Source organism: Marmota marmota, unplaced genomic scaffold (assembly GCF_001458135.2).
Source record: "Marmota marmota marmota unplaced genomic scaffold, marMar, whole genome shotgun sequence".
Lineage (NCBI taxonomy): Eukaryota > Metazoa > Chordata > Mammalia > Rodentia > Sciuridae > Marmota > Marmota marmota.
Genome location: NW_026000093.1, coordinates 20,220,766 through 20,247,384, shown reverse-complemented (window position 1 = coordinate 20,247,384; position 26,619 = coordinate 20,220,766). Strand labels below are relative to the sequence as shown.

The following is a 26,619-nucleotide window of genomic DNA, read 5'->3' as shown; positions in this document are numbered from 1 at the left end:
TTTTTTTTTGAGGGGGAGTACTGGGGATTGAACTCAGGGGCACGCAACAAATGAGCCACATTCCAGCCCTATTTTGTATTTTATTTAGAGACAGGGTCTCATTGAGTTGCTTAGCACCTCACTTTTGCTGAGGCTGGCTTTGAACTCTCAAATCAAATCCTCCTGCCTCAGCCTCCAGAGCCACTGGGAATACATTTGTGCTCCACTGAGCCCAGCTATACAAAGTAGTTTTGAAGCCAAATTAAAAATATGACCCAGTTAAATTTTCAATGATACACAAATCGTTCCTACTCCTTTGCACACCTATAATGCTAAAAATAAAATTAAGAATTGCTTACATTTATTAAGCGCTTCCTGTGTTCAACATCCTGAACTACAGAGTTCATCATTAAATTTTTAAAATTTTATTTTATTGTGGTAAGAATACTTAATATGAGATCTATTCTCTTAAATTTTTAGGTGGGCAAAAATTGATTGTTTACTAGGATACAAGAGATCTCTAGAGCTAATTCATCTTGATTAGATGAGACTTTAGGCCTTTTGATTAGCAGCACCCCATTTCCACCCCAGCCTTGTGCAACCACCATTCCACTTTTTGAATTTCTACATTTGATTATTTTAGATACATCATAGAAGTGGAATTGTGTAGCACTTGTCTTTAGTGCAAATGACTTATTTCATTTAGTGCAATATCCTCAAGTGAACCATGCAGTTTATATAGATTTTCTTATTTTATCCTCCTGGAAATTCTATGACATAGATGGTGTCTTCTCTGTTTAACACTTGAGCAAGTTGAGTCATGGAACATCTAAGCAACCGAATGAAAACATGGAGTTAGAAAGTAGAAAACCTGGAATTTGAACCCATATTCCTTCATCCCCAGTGGCTCCAGACTTTTCTACCCTCTGAGCACTCCCCCAGTATGACAGTGGTGGTTCTTTTCGAGGTCCTCTAATATGGCTCCCTTAAACCCATACAGACAAACTCTAGATAGGGCAGAAGGGTGGGAGGGGAAGGAGGGGGCAGGGGGTTAGCAAGGATGGTGGAATGTGATGGACATCATTATCCAAAGTACATGTATGAAGACATGAATTGGTGTCAACCTACTTTATATATAACCAGAGATACGAAAAATTGAGCTGTATATGTGTACAAAGAATTGTAATACATTCTGCTGTCATTTATTTAAAAAAAAAACCCATACCCAGGAGCTTGAGGGTACCTCAGAGACCTTCAACTCTCATTTATAAGCTTCTGCTTTTATATTTTTTAAGGAAAGAAATTGTTTAGTACAACAATTCCAGATTTCAGCAATGCCCCGATCTGATTAATGCTTCTAGTTTGAAATGGAACCTACAGCGAGAAAATGGACTTCGAGTCATCTCTGTCTTATGTCTAATTTCCACTGCCGGCTTGAGCACCCTCTCTGTTTTGCAGGTTTAATAAACTTGAATCCTCTCTTCTCTGCTACTACCTTTTCATCTTTGATATTTTAGCAATTATTTCCCCTTTCCCACCTCTCCCTTTAATAACTTACAGAGTGTAAAATTGGATAAATTATTCTGGGGTCTACCTAACTCTGTTTGCAGGACTCCATGCTCCTATTGATGGGTAATTGCAGCATGCTGGAACAGTGGGGAGTAGCCCAACTGGGCATTTCTGTCACTGGTTCCACATGACCAGGTGAAGCAGCCACTCTCCTAGGACAAGGTGGTACAAAGTAGTGGCTTCCAAACCCTTTGCAGGGCCGATTCCCTAAAGGTCTCTGGCTAGTCTCCAGATGCAGTGATGTGGTGTGACAGCTACGAGTACACAGCCTGCTGGGTTGTACTCTAAACTGTTCATATGTAAAAGGAGGCACAGAATTTTATCAGAGAGAATAAGAGGCACCAGTTCTAAGGATGCAAATATTTGACAATTGCTCAGGGTAGAGAAAAGCCTAGAACCTTTGGACCAGGACACTGAGGAGTCTGAGTTCTCATTCTGCCACTAGTGTTCTTTCCTCACCATGGGCAAGCTATTTAGTCTCTGCCCAGAGAGAGCAGGGCTCTATCCTACTGTGCAGGACAAAGTTGTGGTGGAAACCGAATCTACACAAAAAGCCTAGCACAGTGTACGGCCCCAAGGGGCACCCCAGTAGCAGGATGCCATTTGTATTTGTGATCTTACTGTGAAAAAAATTTCAATCCAACAATTTGCTGATGATATGTATGAATGTATCACTTGAAAGTACAAAGATGAGAATATTCATTTATTTTTTGGAAGGGAGAGGGAGGTAGATTTCAAATTTACTCAAGCCTGGGGTCATGTTAATGAATATGCTGTATTAGATGGCATATCATACATGTAAACTAAAGAACTAATGACTGAAAGGGGCGGAGAGCATTGTTAATCCCATGACAGCTTCAGGTTCTGGAAGAAGTAGCTAATTTTAGAGTACAGCTTCAAACTTCTAAGTATCAAGAAACATTCCACCAGAATCTCTCCTACCCATTTATGTCTCTCAGCACCTAGCCATCAGCCTGACATGGAACAGGTGTTGAGCACCCTGTGCTGGATGCAAAGCACATCCCAGAGAGGAAGCAGCAGACCCTGTGATGTGACTGCAAGTGACCAAGATCTACTGGCCTAGGAATGAAAAGCCTTATTTGGCAAAATGAATGCATTGCAGAGAAAATAGATTCCAAAATATGCAACTCTGGAGGAGTAAACCAGAGTTGCTCGGAAGAACCTTCGAAAACGAACACAGCATTCTAGTTAAAACAGTTTTTCGTGGGTAAGAATGACCTTTGAAGAGAGAATGACTTTGGGGAAATGGGGTTTGGCAGATGTAGCAGGGCCCATCAGAAAGACCAAGAATAGGACTTGGGTCACACTTCCCTCCCCCGCCCCCCGACAAAAAGAAAAGGAAGAAGGGCCAAGGAGTGGTTTAGATCAATGCCAACTTCATCACTATGTCTCTGTTTACTTGAGTGCTACTCTTCCTCTTTAGTGAAATGTTGGGAATCAAACCTACTTCAAGGAGTAAGGCAAGAGTATTAAGGGAACTCCTGCACATAAAGTGATCCTTTAAAAACGTCCACCTGTTCATGCCATCCCCTACTGAAATCCACTCAGTGGCTTCCCTTCCAAGTGAGAATAAACCCTGGTTCCTTTTACCACCCTGCAAGGCATTTGTGAAGGGCTCTTGTCCACCTTCCCAGGTTCATCTCTATTCATGCTCCTGATCACTTAGCTCTGGAAATACCAATCTCCTCTTAACTCAGAGAGATGTTTTGCACCCCAAGTCTTTGCACTTGCTGAAGAGCTGCCTGTTTTACTTTCCCCTTAGTCTCTCTTTTTCTGCAAACTTCTGTCCTCCTTGGATCCCCAATTTCCATGTTACCTCTTCCAAGAAACTATTGCAAATCCCGCCCAACAGATCCTTTGCTTTATGCCCTTAGGTTCTAAAATACCTTGATTATTTATTAGTTTAAATTTTCACTATTGGTCTCTCAATAAAACAAAAAGTTCTTAATGTCTAGGGAATGAATTTGCTGGTTCACCATTGCATCTTCTAAACCTGGCAAAGACCACATGCCCAGAAAAAAAAAAATTACCAAATAAATAATGAATTAGTGGAAAAATTTTTTTTTAAAAAATCAACAGAGAGCCTGGCTGTCACATGTGATTCCTTAGAATTTTAACTATTATATTAAGAAGAATTTTCTCTTTGCTGCTTTAAGACTTTTGGAATAGGGAAATAATTTAAAACATGGTAAAAAAAACCCCTATAATGTAGAAAAATATATGTTTATATATGAATGGCTATTATTTTTGCCTAGTCACAACTAAAATGGAAAAGAAATGAATTTTTATATATGTACCATATGCTTTGGGAGGGTAGCTTGGTACATTTTTCTGTAGGTGTGTAGAAGGTTATACAGCAAATACCTGCTCACATACAGCATCAAGAGAGTCATTTTTCCCAACCTGGAAAAGTGATTGTAACTTTCCTTCAATTTGTATACCATAATAGATAGTTGTACATAAATAGAGATTCAACAGCTCTAGCAAAATCCCCACTGCCAAAGAGAAGAAAAATGTCAGAGTAAGCTGTAAAAAAAGTGCTTGGTTTCTTAAATGTAGAAACGGCAATTCGCAGCATTTATATAAATTGCCATATACTGGGGGTTGCAGCTCTGAGGCTGAATAGTGAGAAAAGTTGCAGCTAAGAGCAAATCTGAGGACACTTGTTTTGGAAGTAAAGGCTTAGTCAGTACTATAGCATTCTGGCAATCTGCATGTCATTAACCAGAGTGCTTTGTATTGGGACTGGAACTTCCTGTATTGATTTTCTCATGTGTTAAAATGCTCTGAAACTCTATTTAAAATGTTCAAAAAGAAACTTATCTTGGATGAGATAGAGAGAATTCATTTTTTCCAAGTCTCCTTTATATTTGGCCCATCGATCTGTAGCAATATCAATATGAGTAATGACTGAAAGGATCCAACATTTGCTTATTTTTTTGTTATAATTTTATGTGCATTCCGTGTATTATATTTATGTATATTTATCCACCAAATTTTGTTATGAGTTCATGTACATTCTGTGAATTATATATGTATATTTATATGTACATACATATACATCTATATGTATGTGTACATATAGATGTATATATACACACACACACATATTTTGGTGTGTACACACACACACACACATACACACCAAAATGTGAAATGGTATCAGTAGAAAATATAAACAGCTTCAAAAGGAGTTAGATGAATTAGCAATGGTGAGCTCTAGCCTGAGACAATGCAAGAGAGTTAGAAGGTTAAATCACGAATACTAAGTTTTCTCATAGTGTCATATTTTAGAAGTGGAATAGGCAGTCGAATTAGACCAACACTACTGAAATTCCTTATTTGTATTTTGCCCTCTTTCTTATTTTTTCTGCATCAATCAATTCAGCACATATTTTCCTTAAAAAGAAGCTACTTTATATAATTATTTTAGAGTTGTTAGAATGGGAATGGATATTTGTGGATGAAAAAAGAAAGTATTTCATGCATGAATGAGATGATGTCCAGAGCCCCAGGGCCACAATGAACAAATTAACAGCCAAGTCCAGACTTGAGCTGACACAGTGCCAAATCCTTCTAGACTCAACCCAGTCTTGCTGTGGTCACCTCCTTGAGGATTCTGCAAGGGGAAAATGCACTTTTAATAACACGAGACCAAACTGAGAAAATTCTTGAGTATTTCCAAGAGCAGGATTTGGTGTGTAAGATATTTTGAAGCACAAAACATTTTTAAGTGGTGTTTTTATTTTCAAACAAAATGATGTGATTTATTTCTTTCCCTCATGGCCAGCTTTTTTTCTTTAATCATGATGCAATGAGGCTGGAACTTAAAATAGTTGGCATCTCCTCAGTAAAGGCCAATGGGAAGGAGGGAGGTGATTTAAGAGTTGGGTATGGAGAAATGGAAAGTTGGTTCAGGATTAAGAATGTATCACAATTACTCTACCAAACCAAAAGTTCATACGTGAACAGCTTTTTATGAAAAGCCAAGAGGGTGAGCTCTGATCCTTTAGTGATGAACAAATATTTCCATAACTTATAGGTTTGTTTAGGATGGTATTTTTTTTTTCCCAACAAAGAAGACTGTGCAGAATGCTAGAGTGATCTTTTATGTTTTTAAATGACTATCAAAGTCTGCACGAGATGGCCACAATCCGTCACAATACCACACAATTGCACGTTACCTTGGATACAAGGCTGGCTCTGTATGCTGCAAGTTGCTTCAGGTACTCCTTCTTTGCAGCCTCGGTTTTCTTTTTATAGACCTGTGACAACAACAAAGAGTCTTAAATTAGAAAGTGCATCTGCTTTTGTTTTCAGAGACATACAATACAGAATGATAATTGCACACACATACATATAATTATATAATAATATATATCTCCCTGAAGATAGTGTTTTCCCATGGAAACAAATTTGAAAGATCAGAAGTAGACAAGATAAGAAGATTAACAATGTTAAAATTTTACATTTTACATAATGCACATGAAAGGACTTTATCTGGGTTACTTTGAGAACAGAAGTAGTTGGCTTAGATAGATAATATTGATGAAGGTTCCCAAGGAAACCACACCTGAATAAATAATGTATTCATATTTATATGATGGACAGACAATTCCACAGTGCTGTCATATCCTAATATTTATGTTCCATGCTAAATACAAAAACAAAGAGAAATAAAAAATGACATATCATGTTCAATAAACCAATCAAAGGACATGCAATAGAGTTTGTAGTTTCATCATTAATTTAAGATTTTTAGCATTGAGGTTCTATTTTCAAAGACTCCAGAAGTCAGGGGTCACAGTCAAGAACACATGTGGGAGTGGAAGGGGACCCCAGCAGCTGAGGACCACATGTATGCCAGGCTTGCATAGGTCATGTCCCTTTCAACAAAACCACTGGAAGACAAGGATCTGTGGACACCTCATTTTGAAAAGGCAACAATAGTCTAAAATGAATTTCCGTTTATACAAGTTTTCAGTTTTGAGAGGAAATCATCTTGAAAATAAAAGTAAAATCATCCAAAATTGGGCCAAAGAATGGAAAAAGGAATTGCTTGTATGCTAAAGGTCACATTGCTAAATTAAACAGAGAGGGGTCGTTAGATTGCAAAGTGAAAGATGGGCCCAGTGAACACATCTGCTGCCATTAAGCTTGATTCTTTTGAGGCTTTAGACTATATGTTTGGCAATCTTTTGAAATGAGCCCCCCAAAGAACAAAAAATTTTTCAACAATGGCTGTGGAAACTAAAATGTGTTTTCCTTGATGTGACTATTTTAAATTTCCCACATCTTGAATTTTACAGCAGGGCACAAGACTTTCATACTGCTCAGCTCAAAACCAGACACTGGTTAGTATTGAAAAGTGGCTTTAGAATTCCTCAGAGTATTTAAATATAAATTATGTCTAGAGACCAAATATCTGTTAGCTGGCAGGAGAGGTCAATTTCTGGTTTCTAATGATGACTGTGGGTTGCTGAGCCCAGTCTCCAACTGCAAAATTCAAAATGTGAGAAAAATTATTTACTCACGAATATTTTAATTACAGCAGATCATTTTATTTAAGGTAAACAAATGACTAACCTTGTCAACAGAATTATAATAAGACCCTATGAAATGAATGTGCTAATTATTCTCCTGTAGGTAGGCCTTTAGGCTTGACTTTTACACTTGGCATTTTGGTGTAATAAAGCCAATTTTAAAAAGCCTCAAGAATTAGTGCAATATTAATCATATGATCATTTGCCCTCACTACTAAATAGGAAGCAAAAGAAACTTTAAAAATTCTATTTAAGAGTTTTGAATTTTTTAAAGGGAAAAGGCAATAAATCTTTTGAGTCAAGTACAGAAGTATTTCAAAATTACAAGAGTATTCTAAATTATTGAACTGACTTATTGGAATTCTCATTCAAATCCCTTTTTGAAAATTTACCCAAGAAAACAGATAAATGCTAGGGTGGAGCAAATGGTTTGAACAATACTCCATATCTCTTTCATTTGTTGTTTTTAAACAAAAAAATAGTAGAAATCTTGAGAGACTTCTGTTTATAATTTTTCCTTAAACCTCTTTCCAAGACACAATTTATAATTAATGACCTCAAACTGACAAAGTTTACATTTACTTTTAAAACCTTAAAACTGTTCTGAGAGGGTTTTCTTCCCACACAGATAGAAATACTATTGAGGACTTGGAAGGAAATATTTAGTAAATATATCTTTGATGGTAATACACATTTGTGTACCTTACAGAGTTGTATCATGTTTTTATTAATATGCTACACCAGGTGACCCCATCAGTTAACTGGGGTTCGTTTAGCTTCCAAAGGTAAACAGAACACACTTTGGTTGTCAGCAGCGCCCAAAGTGTCATTTCTAAGTAGCAGCAGATAAGATGATATTGCCAGATGGCCTGATTCTAGCATCTCTCATCTTTCTTTCATTGAGTTTCTATTGAAACAGCAACAGTGTTACTACGATGCTATCCTTTCATGGGGCTCCTGGCAGTTAACATTTCACAAAGTGTTAACTTTCCTGAAATTTGTTGATTAACAACCAGGGGAGAAAGGTGGTAACTCCATGCTTTTCAGGCTGAACATGTGCCCTGCTTTCACTCCAGGATCGATGTTGTTATGGGATACCTGACTAGCATTCAGAGTTCTCTGTTTTCTATAAATGGCTCCCTATTGGCTATTGATGATTGGCTATGTTGGGATCATCGTGTAAGTGCCTAAATGCCACTTTAGAAAACAGTAAACTCATCACGTCACATTACATTGGATTAATGGATCCACTCTTTCCTGAATAGCTGCAGATGTTCAGAGGGAGAATTCAAAGGGGGGTAATTTCAGGAGGTATATTTCTGTAATTGTGTTTAAAGGGGAGTAGTCCAGATCAGAATTAAAATCCGAGGTGGTCTATACCACAATAATCAGAACCTCCACCTTTGAGAACTACCTAATGACTCCAATATACTACTCACTGTGTATTTCTCCTGATGTTACCTTTTAAAATTGGACAAGGATGTTGTTTGAATTTTATATTTAATGGAATTGTTCAAAGAGCTCAAATATAAGAGAATGATGCTAGTATGTAAGAGTTACAGACACACAAGGTAAGTGGGGGAAATTCTTATTTTAGAACATATTTTTAAATTTTTTTTCAGTAAAATGTTCCCCCAAAATGTTTCAAATCTTCCAAATGGAGAAAGTGCTCTATTTGAAGACACCACTAAGCTTGCAGGATTGCATTTGGCAATGAATGACCACCACAATGATCAAGTGCACAAACCTAACCTATGAGGATGGGTTTGATTTATGTCAAAGTTAAGTTTCAGAAAGAAACAGTCTCTCTCTCTCAGGGAAAGACAAATATTTTAAAGGTATGTGATTCATACAGTAAATATTAGTACTCAGTTGAGCTACAAAATGGCTTCCAAATGGTCCACAGCTGTTTGAAATAAAGTGCAAAGTTGGCCAGATGAGGATTTAAAAATCATAATACATCATTTATCATTTTCCCCCAGCTCATCCAAACACTTTTGAATTCATCCTGCCCTAACTTAGTTATACGCTGTGGTTTGTTATTCCAAGAAAGCAACCATATCCTATTTAAGGATTGCATCTCAGTGGTTAAACTAAAACATATATAATGGCTAAACTAAAACATACGTAGATACACATCAAATGGCAACTTTGGAGAATCTAAATCCTGTTCGCGTGACCCAGTGATTCACCAAGTCATTTTTAAAATGCACTAAATACCAGCATGCACATGTTTTTATAGGCTGACGATCTCTAATTAAAATCAGCAGTTCCTCATCAATGAGGACAACAGACTTAAACAGAAAAAAAAAATATTATACAATTTGTCCTTTCATTCTTTCACTTTCTTCTCCTTCCCCAAACAAACAATCCATCCAACTCATACAAAAAAGCAACATCTTACAAATACCATTGAATTCTTTTTTACTTCTTTTCTGTTCTGGCTCTTAATCTCTACTAGTGGTTTATTTCGACAGTTATTATAGTCATAAGCAAAAAAGTGTAAAATTCTTCCAATTCTGGATTCTATTCAAACACTGTAGAAAAACCTAATTTTTTTTTCAGTTTGGTTAAATTCTAATGTGATTTTCACAACAATTACCTATTTTAAAGGAAATGATTAGCAACATTGTTAAGTATAAAGAGGGATAATTTAATCACAATTCCCTGCTATGCTTTGGAAATTTAGAGTATATACCTTTGGCTAAGGCTGTTATTGTTTAGGTCAGCTGCAACAAGTGCATCTGTGTTGATATAGTGCTTAGCCCTTCACTGTGGTTAAATTTCTACCTTATGTTATTTGCTTGGCATTTTCTTAAAGACTCCAAATCAAGAATTTTTGCAAAGTTGCATTCAGAGGATAAGAAATAGGTAGTGTTTAAAAATGGGTTAAAAAAAAATCTTGCCATTGATCACTTTTGAGGACTTTTAATTCTAAAGGGTCTCAATAATATTGGTAAGATCTGTTTCTGGGATGGTAGGAAACAGAAGCGAGCTCCTAGCCTTAAAAAATGACTATAATTCATATCTGCTGATTTATTAAGTGAGGATGACTAGGTAGGTATGACATTGTTTAATTAATTTTAGCCAGTGGATTAAGTATCTGCTATGTTCCTACTATGTTGCAAGGTACTGAAGCTATGGAATAAAAAAATGTATTTAAAAATTGTCTTGACTGTGTGCATTTTTTTTGTGTGCATGTGTCAGGCACTATATATGTACACACACACACACACACATGTATAATCTTTAATTCTTTCAATAACAATGTTGCATTGGTTGGGCACAATGGTGTACACTTATAATCCCAGCAATTTGGGAGGCTGAGGCAGGAGGATCACAAATTCCAGATCAGCCTCAGCAATTTAGTGAGAACCTCGGTAACTCAGCAAAAGGCCCTGTCTCAAAATAAAATAAATGAATAAATAAAAAGGAGTGGGGATGTAACTCAGTGGTAAAGCACCCCTGGATTCAATCCTCAGTTCCCCATCCACCCCCACAAATGAATAATGTTACATTGGTATTATCATGCCCATTTTACAGATAAGAAAGCTCATACTAGAATGAATAACCAATTTACCCAATATATTAAAGCCTGTATGTGGCAGGCAATACCATGGTGGGAATCCAATAAATCTGGCAAAAATACACATCCATCTTTGTTTGCTCAGTGGCTCTGCCTAGTGGTGAGAACTCTCTTTGATGCCTCTGTCAGGTACACAATCACAAGGTCCTGTATCTTGTTTACTGCTGAAGCCCCAGCATGCAAGGAAGTCTTTGGTTCATAATAGGTGCTCATGAAATGTAGTCATGCAACACTAAACAACAGGGTATGGTCTAAGAAATGGACCATTGGGTGATATTTTAGTATGGAGACATCATGGAATGCACTTAAACAAACTAAGACAACAATATCTCTAGGCAATATAATTTTATGGGACCATCGTCAGTTATGCAGCGCATGACTATTTACTGAGTGTATAATCCCTTGAAAAGGATTTTTTCTGTTATGAATCAGCATTAGCATGAGTGCCAAGGACAAACTGCTAAATTGCATCTTCTAAGAGAAGATACATCCATGGAAATAAGAGGTTTGATGGACAGATATATAACCTACCCCAAACATTGTTGCACATAATACATAAATCACAACAGACTTGAATGAGTATCATGTTGGAGTTATCTCCCTTCATTTGAAATTCATGTAAACTTTCAAAGGAAATATCTATTCCAGCAGTGTATATGGAGTAGTGGCTCAGTGGTAGAGCACTTGTCTGGCATGTATGAGGCACTGGGTTCAATTCTCAGTACCGCACAGAAATAAAATAAAGGTCCTTTGACAACTAAAAAATATTTTAAAAAAGGCACTACATATGTTTGTACCCATAATGGTAAACAATAACCACAATGATGTACCAATACTTATGTATAGGTGAGTATCTGAGTTTAAGAAATAAAATACGCTCACCATGTTATGTTATACACTTTAATTTTTGAGTTTCAAATTGATGAAAATGAACGTCACTTACATGCTACAATTTTTCAATGAACAATTGTTTTACCTATCCTTTCCTCCTAGCCTTAAAAGAATGGAGAAACTAAATGTATGTGAACGGTCTAGTGCAACAGGATTTTCCTTAACCTTAAGTATTGTTGACATAAAATCCAAATTTTATCACAAGATAAGGGGGGGAAAAACCCGGCAGCATTTATGTAGTGGGTGTTTGAGCACCAGTGAGGAGTAAATGATTTGATTCTGTGGGCTCAGAGGATTTGTCAGCTGCCTCCTAAGTATAATTCTGGCTCTTCATATTCCTGCTGCTTCTAATTTAGCAGGACAGGCTCATAATTGAAGCAAATTAACTATTTACACTTGCCACTTCTACTAGGGAAGAGGACGCAGCGGCAGGGAAGAATGAGTAGGAAATTACATTCTTCCCACTTGTGTCAGATCTGCCCTTATATAAACACATTAACAGTAATTTCATGAGGCGTCAAACATAGGAATAAATACTGAGAGATAAAATAATGAGGTGCTGCTATTGAGCTGAACTGCTGTGGCTAATATCCTTGGATATGAATTATGCATCCTGAAAGAAGGCATATGTTATAGCACTCAGAAGGTTCCTCCGCAAGTGATATCTGCTCATTAGGCTCTACATCTCCATGTAGATCCACTCCCTTCTTTTAGGATAGGACCAGCATTTATAGAAATACCTTCTCTCAGTCCCTGTGGGCTTGCTGTCCCCCAAAGCACCAGACTCTGAATAGGCTTTCCACTCCGTTTTTAGCATAACAGCATGTTTATTTAGCTCTTTGGCTGCAGCTTTAAAGCCATTTAATGTAATGTAAACAAGAACATTTTGTTTGTAATTTGCTAAATGTCTCACAGCCCAACTGTGTCTCCAATTAGGAACTTAAGGTTCATTTAGTAATTTACATCTGGTTCTGATTTAAGATGACTTTCTGGGGCTAGAAAGGACTCAGGAACCCTTGATTGCTCTTTGGACCAAACTGTTCTGCTTCCAAGATGAACTGCCTTTTTAATTTTGTCAGGTTTGATTTGTGCTATATTGTCACCGTGGAACCCAGGTCCTAGCCTAGTATGACCAGAATCTGAAAACTCAGAAGCCACAGAGGTATATAAGAAATTTAGCTGGAATATCATTAAAAAAAATATGCTAAGGGTGGCTGAAACTCCAAGAAGCCTAAATACAAAGGGCATGATATTGTTAACTTATTCTTTTTCTTTCTCTGTAGGTTCCAGTCAGTGGAAGATAAGTAGCAAAGACCAACATCACAGCATTATTTGTGTTTTATTCCCCTTTCTCCATCTGGTGCCTTTTAAACAACTTGGTATGCTTCTGAAATGGGCTCCTCATTGTCTTAGGAGTCATTAGCATTTAAAACCCCCGGTTGGAATCCCAAACACAATTCTCTTTCCATTCCAGATTCAGCACCATCTTCCAAAGTATTAAAATGGAGAGATCTCTGATATGTAGAGTTTGTTCAGTGGCTTTGGTAGGAATGATTCATGAGGGAAGTTTTGTGTTCCTGGAGGATTTTTATCGCTTCTTTCAGCTTCCTTTTGATTTCTCTTCTTTTGAAAGATTCTTTGCAGAAACCAAAGTACATATAGTTTCTCACCCGAATTGGATTCTGAAAAATCAAGATCTGCAGCGGCTTATTCCTGCCTATCCTCCACAATGAGGAGGAGAGGGTGCTGGGAACACAGGGCCTCTCTATTAGTCATGTTCCCTCTGGCTGTCAAAAAAACATTCAGTTGTAATCCCACTAATAACTGTTTTTCCTTAAATATTGTAATTTCCTGAGCCCCCCCCCCCAAAGTCATCAATAATTTTTTTTTCCCTTTTGCCCGGTTTGTGTTTATATTTGTAGCTATTCGTAATTGAGGGCTATTATGACAACAGGATTTTCAAACAATTGTGGCACGTGAGATCTTAGCCTTCTACCCCAACCAGCTGCCTACACAATGATGAAAACACCATGTGGGTTTGTTCTGTAACATGCATGTTTGTCCAATATTATGAGGTTTAATACTAAGCCTCTAATCTTCTCTAAGAATATTCCTTTAAAAATACATAGCAGTGTGCACGCTCCCCAATTTGAATATTAAATGAGAATAAAGCACAATTAATTTAAGTTTGAAACAGATATTATGGTATGTTGGCACCATGAGTCAACATAAAGGGAGAGAACAGGTGGTAATAGAGCATAATAACACTTTGGGATGTTTTGCTGAAATTTCCTGGTTGCCCAAATGTGCCTTTGAGGGAGGCTTGTTTGCTTTGCTGGCAACTCTTGCAAACTGTTGGGGACTGCTGCAGAGAGGTGGCCTGTCTGATGCAACATGCTCCCTTTTGTAAGCAGCGTCAGATTTCATGCAGTTGACCCTCCTTTGCTTGTCCCTGGGATGGGCCTGTATCTTGTGTGTGTCATAAACCAAACCTTTTAGCATAATCTGCAGTCTTTCTTCTTTATTAAGCAAGATCATCTTTTATGAGGAAGGAACAGGCTATGTCAAATCCCTATTAAGTCAAAGGAGCATCAGGCTTGGGGATAAACCATCTTAGGGTGACCCAAATTGCTCCCAATACCTTTTTTTGCTAACTCTTTGTTTGCTAAGTATTCAAATTTTAAAACATTTACTTTTTATATGAAACAAAACATGGAGTTATTGCTTTCAAAGTATGTTCCAAAACAACCTTGGTTGAACTTTTGTTAGCAATTGGATTTTGATTCTGAGATTGCTTTATAATACTTAATGAGTTATATAGGTCACCTATATGCAATTTCATCCTTCATCTATAAAAATGAATTCTTCCCCCAACTATTTACATGAAGAGAGATCCCAAAGGTAGACTGGTTGTGAGTTACTTACTAATTTAGAAATAAAATATAACAGAAAAAAGGGAAAACATTTGTCATTATATATATGCCATTAAAAATCATAATTGTGATCTTGTCTACATTAGAAAGGCTTGGCCTCAGTTTTGAAAACTAGAATAGGAGAACGAGAATAATTTCTCTTTTTAACATCACAGTTGTTCTTTGGGTCAATCTCATGTTCTTTGGGTCTGTAAATACCTTATATGGTCAGACAGAAAGGATGTGGGATATGATCTTAATGTTCTCTTCTTTCTATTTTACCTAGTACCCTTAGTGGTACTAGGGATTGAACTCAGGACTTTGCTTTTGCTAGGCAAATGCTCTACCATGGAGCCTCCTTCTTGCTATATAAAAAACAAAAAGCCATATTACAATGGACTTGGTGGGAAGAAATCCACTGATTTTTGTAAACTGCATTAAGGAACTATCTGCTTTTTATCATATGAACATTATTCTTTTCCACCAGAAACAACAGGTACTTCTTTTTTAATATAGGTAATATAAAGGACCAATCCTAGACTAGGCAAAACCTTCACCAATCTTCCTCTTTTAAAACCACTGATCCTGAATGTGGGAAATAATTAGGAAGACTGGGATCAGAGAACTAGAAGTAAGATGAATGTTAGTAGAGGCGACTGACATTCCTTAAAAGAAGGCTTCTGACAAAAGTAGAAGCCAATGCAGCATCAAGGAGCCTGGGAACAATATTCCTCATTCAGTCACCAAATAAATATTGGGTAGGAAAGAGGGGCTGAGCAGGAAATCATGCCTATCTTCTCATGAACAAGAGTTGCTGCATGCAGTCCTTAGGGAGGGAAGTTGCTTTCTGGAAGTTTCTTTCAGGAAATTCTATCTCAAAAAGGAAAAAAAAAGTTTAAGTGTACTGAAGCTGAGTGCATATCCAAGAATACACAGAGGGGTTACTGGAGCAGAGAGAGAGGTGTGTCCTTACACATGACTTCATGGGTAGGACAAGGAGGCACTAATGTGGAATGATTCAAGAGGGACAGAGTTGGGATTCCTGGTTCCCATGCACTTAGTTTGTCATTCAGCAATGCTCTACTAAGAGGAGGACTGAAGTCTCTCTGTGCAATTCCTCCTTGATTCAAGTCCAACAGCCACTGGGAACCATATCTCAGAATTTGGGAGTAGAAAAGCAAATTGATCTGAGTTAGAATAGAAACCAGCTCTAAAATCCTGAAACAACTATATTAGGTTTTAATTAGAATCACACAACACAATATCAACTATCCTATTAACAGGGAGATGGATATTTTAATTCAGTACACAGAAAGTTTCAGTGGTGTGTTCTCCATCCTCGAAGATGGCTCTTACAGCACAGTGCTCCATAGGTCAGGAGCCTGTACTCTCCAATGAAGGCATCCCTTCAGACTGGTAGTCTTGGAACAAACAGAAGACAGAAGATAGCTTTGACATAGGAGAGGGGAGCCAAAGGGCCAGGTTGTATGTTTCCTTAGCAACTGGTTTAATCATTATGATTATTATTGATTACAAAGAGTTCGTCAGGAAAAGAACTGAAAGTTAAGTGACAAGTTTTAGTCATAGTAATTTCATGTATCAGTCATGTAATCTTACACAAAATTTCAACACAATAGGACTTGTTCTCTGCCATATCTCCTGTGTCTAAATTAATGCCTGGAAAATAAGTGCTCAGCAAATATGTCTTCATAAACCAATGCATTTAATTTACTGGGCTCCATTTCACAGTCTGCAAAATTTGAATACCCATGAGTATTGAAGAGAGCAAATGAGATAATGAATAAAAGGGCTTAATAAAAACCTAAATATTATAGATGGTGACATATAGTCACAGTATATAGATTCTTCTAGATGCATAAATAGGTTTGAAATTTTCTGTTTTTTTTTTTTTTAACCTACTTTTCAGGACATGGTGAAGAGAGTTAAGTGTCTCTATCAATAGCCAAATATGATCATTAATGCAACTCAGTATTTTGCAATGCACAAAGTACATCTGCATAGTCATTCCAATGACTTATTTTAATGATCATGCTTATTTAGTGTTTTCTTTTTGACAATAAGTGTCCACTTAGTGATAATGCACATCTAGTTCCTGGTTTTGATGTAGGGTATCAAAATGGCTTCTTTGTTAGTGTGGCTATATCTGTTCACTGAACTCTCATTCTGTCTCTATGATCCTGCATCCACTTTAAGTTCTTTTGAGCTACTTTGCTGTTGCCACCATGTGTCATTTGGTCCTCAGTTACACTATGACAATCCACAAGAGAAGGAAAAGGCTGGCATCTGGTCCCAGTTAACACAACCTGGAAATGTGGTATAAATAAATATGGGGGGTTGAATAACACCATAGAGGTCTTTAGGAAATGACCATGGGTAAGAACCCTTCAATTTGAGGTTCATTTTGCAAAGAGCAAAGAGGGTTTTGATGGCAAAAGGGTAAACAATAAGTGCTGAAGAGAGGTGTGGACAGTTCTCAAAATACTTTAAGGACTTTTTTAGTCTTTATGATCACATTGGCAACATTGAGGAATGAGGTAATCCTGGCTGTGATATACAGAAGTCCTTCCAAAAGTAACTACGTTACATAAACTTTGAGACTAAGCAACTAACATGCTGTTTATAGAGGAATGATAAAATTTATATGAACATCTCTTAAAGTCTGGTTCTGACGGAGCACATTCTCAGCCACAGAAGAATTTACCCAAAGCCCTCAGAAACCGTCTCTTGAAGAGTGAATACATTGTCTCAAATCACGTTGATTACCTCTCCATTTTGAATCCCTTCTTACCTGTTTTTGCTCTTCTCCTAAACCATCCCACATCGAAGCCACAATTTTAGAGACTTCTCCAAAGGTAGCATTTGGATTTTGGCCCTTGATGGCAGCCTGAGTATCACGAAAGAATAACGCATAGGCAGACACAGGCTTCTGGGGCTCATTAGGGTCCTTCTTCTTCTTCTTTTTGGGGGTTTTGGGTTTTTTCCCTATATCAGAGGCAGGCCGCTTCTCTCCTCCATTGATCTGAAACAAAAATCAACACACAATTGTAGAGGAACAGAAAAATTGTGGCCAATGTTGTCGTCTCAGCTAAAACTTCATATTTGAGGTTGGGGATATAGCTCAGTGGTAGAGTGCTGACCTAGTATGTAAGAACTGGGTTCAATCACTAGCACTAGGGAAACACACGCACGTGCACACACATGCACACACACGCACAAAGAAATAATCCTTTTGTATTTCGTGTAGTCTTCATATTCATCCTTCTCCATATTCATATTCATATCTTCATATTCATTCTTCTCCCAGCTCAATTTACATAGTTCTAAAAAACTTTAGTGATGAATGTGAAGGCACATCCCTGTAATCCCATCTATTCCAAAAGCTGAGGCAGGAGGATGGCAAATTCAAGGCCACACTTGGCAACTTAGTGAGACCCTGTCTCAAAATAAAATAAATGGCTAGGGGGTATAGGTCAGTTTTAACTAGCATGTGCTAGGACCTAAGTTCAATCCTTGGTACTGTATAATAATAATAATAATAATAATAATAATAATAATAATAATACTTTTTACAATATTGCTTCACAATTAAGTATTATACCTAACACCTAACTCTTTTTCTTTTTCTCTTTCAGTGTAACTGTGGCAGTAGCAAATTTCTTTTGTAGTGATGTGATTGCATGAGCAATCTAACTTGCTTCTGGAGAGTTCATTCTTATCTTCATAATTATTTTAAAACCATAAGGGCAACATGTCAAGTAAGTAAAGTCAAATGGTTTTTCACTTTACACTTAGGTCTATGGAATGCTGTTGGGAAAACCTAGCAATGCTCATAGTGTAAAGAATGGCATAATTTTGACCCTAGATCCATGCAATTATGGAGAAGTTCTATAATCTGCATTATCCTATGCAATAGACACAAGCCATAGGAAGCCAATGAACGTTTAAATATGGCTTCAGGAAATATGGAACTAAATTTTAGCCTTATTCAAATTCAAATAGCTAATGGCTACCATATCGAAGAATGTACCTCTAAAAACTAAATTTTAGAGATTTATAGGACAACTTTTTACTCCATTTAAAAATAGATTCCATGTTCTCCCATTGTTTCAAGGATGACTATGTGGATAATTTTAATTGCTATTCTGATAAAATGGTGGTGGTGGGGAACCACTCTTGATGTGTTTAAGACACTTATGTCTGAATATCATCTTTTTTTTACTTGACTAGATGTGATCTCACTTCAACCAATTCTATGAAATCAGGAATTAAGGCTATGATTTCTTTCCATTGATAAAAATTATATGAGTCAATAGAATACATACTAGTCCTGTAAATGAAGAATCCTTTTCCACATGCCACTTCCACCAATGTAAGTCCCATGTGCACTATTTCCTGACTGAGTGGCCATTGCCATTGCAGATACTCCATCATCCACTGTTGTGGTAGTTTTCACTTTCTCCTCTTTGCAGATATAATGTAATATATATTTGATCCACATAACTTGCTGGGTGGGGCATTTGTATAAAATAATTGCCACCATTTCAGAAGAATGATCTACTAAGAAACCTGTGGATACATCAGCAGATCTAGCTCCATGCCCTCCTTTTACTTATTATTTTTATCTGTGTTCTTTTCATTAAATTAGTTGTTCTGGGCCCTTGTTTCTTCTACTGTAAAACAGTTGCAGTACCATTTTATGATCACTGAGGTAGCATATAGTTATATATTTAAAAAAAAATGTTAAAGACATTCAAATATTAATTATGATGCCTTAGAAGATTTAAAAATAATTCATTGAATGGAAAGAGATGACCCTCATGTTGCATACCTTATGTTCAGTTTGAAAGATATGCCCAAGTTCAAACAGAGTTAGGAAGGAAGGTAAATGAGTTCTCTGTCTTTATTGAGAAATATATTTAAAAAGATTAATATTCTGAAATTATCTACTGAAGCAGATCAAAGAGCCCCTTGGGGACAGGATGCTCTGAACCGAGTTGACAAGCTAATGTAGATTAACTCTAGATGATAGATTCCCCAGGATGGATCTGAGAGGTGGTCCTGTGAAATTGTTGGCACTCATGTAAGCCTATCAGAGGACTAGAATGATAGGGCTGAGCTGGTATAGGACAAATGGGTGTGCTGGCTCTAAATTAAACACATAGACCTATGTGACACAGAATGGAGGTTCTCAAGTATATCTGCACACTGGAATCACCTGGAAAGCTTTTGATAAATACCCAATGCCCAGGTCTTAACTTTATATGGGTAATCAGATGTCTAAGGGTTGGAGATTAGTCTCACACACTCTCAACTGTTCTTCTTTACTCTTTTAATTGACATTTAACTACCTTGAGAGAAAAAAACAAACAAACAAATAAACAAGAAAACTTTCCCTGTGCCCCAAGGCTACATATAGTCATATCTTTCTCCTCTTCTCAAGTAAACTCCCCCAAGTGGTAGTCTGTGCTGGCTGTATGCAGCCTCTGCTGATTGCTTGAGTGTGCTTCCCACCACAATGCTAAATCCAAAGGACTTTTTAGCACCAACCTTACCTGATTCTCACCGGGAAGACCCTGTCTTCCAAGAGTTCCATAATACCACCCTTTCTGGGTTTCACTCCTATTTTGCTGGCCTTGTTTGGTTAAGAATCATGTTTTTTTTTTGGCTCATTTTTCTCCAAGTGATCACTATATGGTAGCATTGCTGATTTTTTTTTTTTCTGTAAATCCCCTTCTTCTATGAGTTTGTACTGAAGTAATCTCATAAGTATGATGAGTTTACACTCCTATTTGTGACTGGATAATTGTTAAGTTCATGTTTTCCCTGAGTTTTACATGCATAGAAACAGTGATTGTTGGGCATGTGTATTTGCAAATCTCAAAGATATCTCAAATTCAAGTTGAGCTCTTATTCACTCAGTTAGTTCTATATAGTTCCATTCATAGTATGTATCAAACTTATACAATAATCTGTGTGTGGCTGTTAGATGATCTTCTGCCCCTGCACTATGAAGTCAAGGTCCAGGTCTAGTTTTGATCACTGATCTTATAATCATTCCTAAAATGCAGAAACTGTTTAACATGTGCTATAATAGTAGCAAATATAAAATCACAAAATCATAGCATAATTGGATGAATGAATGAATGAAAGCACAAATGGTTTCTGTTACAGGAGATTAATCCTCTCAAATCTATTTGAGCACTTGAGGGCAATAAGCAATATGCAGTGAAAGAGAAAACATGCATAGATTTAAAAAGTATTTGACGTGTTAATAGTAATTTCCTTGGTTATAGGATGGGTCTTTGTAATTTTTCTCTAATTTTTAAATACTTTTCCAATTTTTTAAACCTGGCAGTTTTACATTCATAATCACTTACTGAAAAGAAAAATAAAAGAAGTCAGCAAGGTCCACAGTGAAGAATATTAAACATGGAGTGGTTGAAGGGTACAAACTTTCAGTTAGTTACAAGATGATTAACTTCTGAGGATTTAACAGCATCATGACTATAGTTAACAATACTGTATTGTATACTTGACAAGTAAACTGGTGGACCTTAAGCATTGTTAATAAAAAGAAAAAATAGGGCTGGGGATATGGCTCAGTTGGTAGAGTGCTTGCCTCACATGCACAAGGCCTGGGTTCAATTCCTAGCAACACACACACACACACACACAAACAACAACAACAACAACAACAACAAAACAAAAACCAAAAAACAACTAATAGAAAACAACAAAAAAGGTGACCATGTGAGGGGGTAGATGAGGTAATTAACTTAATTGTAGTGATCATTTCACAATGTACATGTGTATCAAATCATCATGTTGTATTCTTTAATTATACACAATTTTATTTGTCAATTATACCTCAGTAAACCCGGATAAAAAAGAGTGATCATGAAATTAGAGGGCATATTTCATCAAAGATCAGGGATATTTAGGAAAAGGGAATAAAATTGCAGAGATAAGTGAATTCTTATCCATGTTGAAAATTACCTAGACTCATTTTAAACTTTAATTAAAAAATTAATGATCAGACACATTGAAATCTCCATGACTGCAGTTTATATCAATCTTTTTGCAAAATAATCAAATATGAATCACAGAGATAAATCTCCTATCATGCACTGTAAATGTTATCATTAAAGGATTTCCCCAAATTATTTTTCCCTCCTCTATTATCTAAAATTGTGTTTGAACCACAGGTATTAATGCTCATTTCCTTATTAAACTAGTATTCAAACAGTTATCCTCTTGTGTTTGACACAGGGCTCTACTTTGTAGGCAAAACCTGACGAAGCAGGAGAACTTGTTACTGCCAGTAAGAAATTCAAATATTAAGTGTATCAAAATCACAATGTATATCATTTTGAGGCAATGTATAGCAACCCTGTAGAAAACTCTAAATTTAACTTCATGCAACCAACCTATTTGGTCAGTTGTCTGGAAGGTTTTCCTAGAATTTCCTGGCTTGTCTTGTAGGGTTAGCAGGATGCAGTTTTGCTCAGTCTCAGAGCTTTGTTTAATAGAAGTCATGACTTCTGCCTCCACATTTTGAAGGCTCAGAAAACATCATTTATGTATTATGGGATGTAACTCTGAAGTTTCAATTGTCTATCTGATTGGGTATTTGAGAGGCACTAAGCTGCAGAGCAGGCTGTCACCTCCATTAAAGCCAGACTACCCAACATTTTCATAACAGCACATCATCTTTGTCTTTGCCATGGGTAAAAGCATATGGATCTGCTTTCAGTTGACAACATACTATGCTTTGCCTTTAAATATATATATGCATAGTAACCTTGGTCTAAATTATAAATTATGGAACAGAATTGGCATCTAGAAAGATCAATCTAAAGGACAGACCTAATATATTCCAGATTCATTATTCCAGACTCATTGTTTTTCCTTCAATAATTAAACTAGATTATCAAAGCTATATTTTTGGATCATAATACTCTGACCACTCATAGAATTGACTTAATAGAACCCACCTATGATTTATTTAAGATAATGCCCAATTTCCACAGAAGACTTAGATAAGCTAGGAAAAAAGCTATGTATGAAAGATCTCTCTTTTCATAAAAATAAAATGTGCTTTGGAGAGAATTATTCATTATATTGCTCAATGTTCTTCTATCAAGGCTTACTGGGCATGCACAATAGCTTTGCTTTTTAGGATATAATAAATGGAATGGAAATTCACTCTTTGGTTTGATGTCTTTGATATCTGAATACAAGGATGGTGCTTGCTAAATCTTTTTGCCCCTTGATCTGTTTTTTTTTTTCTTTTTACACTTTTCTTGCATTGGAAAGGGGCAGAAATGATCTGCCACTTTAGATTCTATGTAACAAGCTTGGAGTTTATAAAACCTACTTTCTGGGGGTAGTTTTGTTAATTATGTGAAAAGAACACGGTCATTGCTCATATGCAAAGCTTTCTTGAAAAAAGAAATGTTGCTATAATTTGGATGCATTCATATGCCAGTAATGTATTGCATTTTGAAAAATACCTGGCTCTTTTGACCATAGATTATTTGGGATGAACACAATGATGATGAATATGATTGTGGTAGAAAAACTAGCTAAATGGATTTATAATATATCCCTGGACCTGAAGTTTGAGTACTATCTGGATCCTAAATTCTTGCACTGATGGATACAAGCTCACAATTTTATATCTCAAGTTTCTAAGAAGTTCTGATTTCCATAGTTCAGAACAGCAATGTCTCAGAGAACTTTCTGGAATTACAGAAATGTTCTCTACACTGTCCAAAAGGGTAACCACTAGCCATATGTGGGTATAGACCACTTATAATGTGGTTAGCGCAATTGAGGAATCAAAATTTTAGAACTGAATTGTAACGAATTAAATTTAAATGCAAGCATTTATAGACAACTAGTGACTTGTGTATTGCACAGTACAACACTGTATACAAGGCAGTTCTAGAGTACAATATTTTTAAAGTTACTGGGCTTTTATGACTGGAGAGTGAATTTCAACATCATGATCTTTAGAATATAGGAGAAACCTTATAAAAAAAATAAAATCTCCTCACGAGGGTAAGCACAAAGTAAGTCTTAATCATTGCTGCATCCTTCATGGAAACAGTACAATGCTGTAATACAGTGGATCATCATATATTTTTGCTCTTGTAATTTTTAGCACTGAGCAAAAGCTTAGAATTACAAGGCAAATAAAATGTGAAATGCATACAAAAACTGTATGAAAGTCATAGCAACAACTAGGCTGGGGATGTGGCTCAAGCGGTGGTGCGCTCGCCTGGAATGCATGTGGCCCAGGTTCGATCCTCAGCACCACATACAAAGATGTTGTGTCCGCCGAAAACTAAGAAATAAATGTTAAAATTCTCTCTCTCTCTCTCTCTCTTAAAAAAAAAAGTCATAGCAACTAAAACCTGGCTGATCTAAAGCCCTAAATGTTGTTCTGATTACCCACAGACTTATTTCCCATTCATTTAAAGCACTAATGAATAAATGCATACACAAATACAAAACTAATACTTATAAATGAAATCATGCATAAACTTTTCCCAGATGAATATGCTTCATGTAACTTGCTCAAAGACCTTGATATGTCTCTCAAATCCCTAGAGGTATCCTTAGGCTTCTGGTAATTCACCTCCTGTCATGTCTTATTGCTGAATTAAAGGGATACATTTAACTTATATATCACAAGGAAATGATAATATTTTTAAAAAGTATATACCAACAGTATTGCTTAAATAATATTTCTTAAGAATTCAGAGTACATGATCTTAATATTATCAAGGAAAGGGGGCTGTGTAGCTCAGTGGTTGAGCACTTGCCTAGCATGCACAAAGCCCTGGGTTTGATCCCCAGCACCCCAAAAATATTATTAAGGAAAGAGAATCACTGATTCTAAAACATCCCTGGAGAAGTTAGAAACGTCTATAAGCATATTTAAAATAAACTGCCATGGTCCCAAAGCCTTTAATGGAGCTGGGAGAGCTGTTTAATGCACACTATCTTGCAGTAATCGCTGTAGTTTAAAATAGATTTTAATCAAGCACCATCTGCATAATAGGCTGAACAAACAACATAGAACTCCACTTATAACTCTTATCATATAAAGTAAATATTATAAAATCTTCTCCATAGAAACAGGGCACATCACAGCACTTTTTGGTGATGGTACTGTTTCTCTAAGTGAAAATGTTGCTGCTTAAATTCATTCTTTTCTTTCTGAACTGTGTTATCTAAAATCCCCTTATGAGAATGAATTCAAATAAGCACGGAAAGAAGTCATCTAGTTACTGTGAAATCAGCAAGGCTGTAGCACTTCTTTCATTTTACAATTGGGTTTATTAGTACCATTAATAATAACAGAACATTCAATGACTCAAAACATCAAACACACATGAAGGGCTTTACTTTTGAAATGACTCACAACTGTGGCGCGTTGTGTTAGTATCAGAGTTTTTAACACAAATTAATTTTTAAGGATCCTTGGTTCTGCCATACACAGCTTAGTATTATTTTTGGACAAGTTTAGCAAAGGCACTCAGTTGGCCTCATGTGAAATAGAAAGTTTGGGCTACTGTCCAGAGAAATCATTTTAAAATGAGAAAAAAAAAAAGGTTAGTTGTAATTATATACACCTACTAGTTATATTTGTCAATTTTATTGGAGCCACTTGATCTTTTTAAAATTTGTCTGAGTAGGGTGATATGTTTATTTTTTCCTATTTTGGATTGAGGGTTTCTCCTGCTTTATAAAGAATGCAAGCTGTTGAGGTAGGGTCCTACTGAATTAAATGCCAGGTGGCTAAGTCTCACTTTCTTTTTATTCCATGAATTAATCAAATATGCTCAGTCATCTAAGACATGCCTAAGAATACATGCTCCCTGAAAATACTCTATCCTAGCATAATTTCAATTATTTAAATAGATCTTAGTAAAAATAATTTGGAATCAGACATCGGCTGTTTGAATTTTATCATTTTTCCTGAATGAATTTGTTAGGCTCAGCTCTAACAAATGGGATACTTTTTCTTTTGTAAAGTAAATGACAGCCACGGGTGGGGGGTAAATATATGTAACCCCAGCGACTGGGGAGGATGAGGCAGAGGGATTGTAAGTATGAGGCTAGCCTCAGCAATTTAATGAGACTCTGTCTCAAAATAAAAGTTAAAAAGGGGGATGTGCTAGGGATGCAGCTCAGAGGTAGAGCACCCTGCATTCAATTCCTAGTACAGACAAACAAACAAAAAATAGGAACATCTGTTTGCTGGAGTCTAAGGAATTCTTTAAAAATATCATATGCATTACATCATTTGAGGTATTGAACAATTGTATAATAAATATAGTTTGATGTAGAAAATACTAGGCTTTCAAGTACCAATTTTAAGTATTTTGTGCCATCGCTAAATAAAGTGACAGGACATTTGGTTTTAAAACAGCTTCATTTCCTTGATGATTATAGAAAACTATCTATCATTTTTACTTTACTACAGGAGTCTTCTTGACTGTGGAACAGTAGTAAATACCTGCTAGTTACCAATAAAGGCTTATTTAATTCCTGCTGCAGTGACTTGTCTTATTTGCTTTGAGAATAAAAACTTTTTGTTTCTGTCTAGTTTGTCAGAGCACATATACTGATGAAATTAGTAAGACTCCTGAAGGCAAAAAAATTGGTGAAAGAAGAAACCCAGAGAAGTAAGTAGAATACTGATGTCAGCTCTCATACTGAAGATTTTTATGGAAACAGCTGTGAAGGATTAAAGGGTACAGTAGATAGAAGACAAAGTCCATGGTTCACCAAGGCAGTATGTTTATAAGAGGGTTCTATTAAGGTCAGGATGTAAAAGAGACTCTCAATGCAAGGATAGAGTAATGTAATTTTCCATGTAAGGGTCGTCTTAGGACCTATAAGGATGATTGTCCTAGAATCCTGATACTAAGAGGTGGAAAAATCTCTTGCTAAAATTCAAAAACAAAAGCCATTTGCATTACCATGTGGGTCATCTGAAAATCTAAAGTGTGGTTCTAGATTATAATGGTCCAAGATATCAGGCAAAAACAACTAAAAATCATCTTTGAAGATAATGAAAGAA

General features: G+C 36.4%; 1 protein-coding gene across 2 annotated transcripts in view; it reads right to left on the bottom strand.

The window, feature by feature from the left end:
- Positions 1-26,619, bottom strand: part of Tox (thymocyte selection associated high mobility group box) — a 152,743-nt gene that overhangs the window by 16,912 nt on the left and 109,212 nt on the right. For both annotated transcript variants that reach the window (XM_048783024.1, XM_048783025.1), the window contains exons 5-6: positions 17,311-17,541; positions 5,754-5,834 (exon numbers count right to left, since the gene is read on the bottom strand). In XM_048783024.1, coding sequence (XP_048638981.1) covers positions 5,754-5,834; positions 17,311-17,541 — 312 coding nt within the window. The remainder of the gene's footprint in view (positions 1-5,753; positions 5,835-17,310; positions 17,542-26,619) is intronic.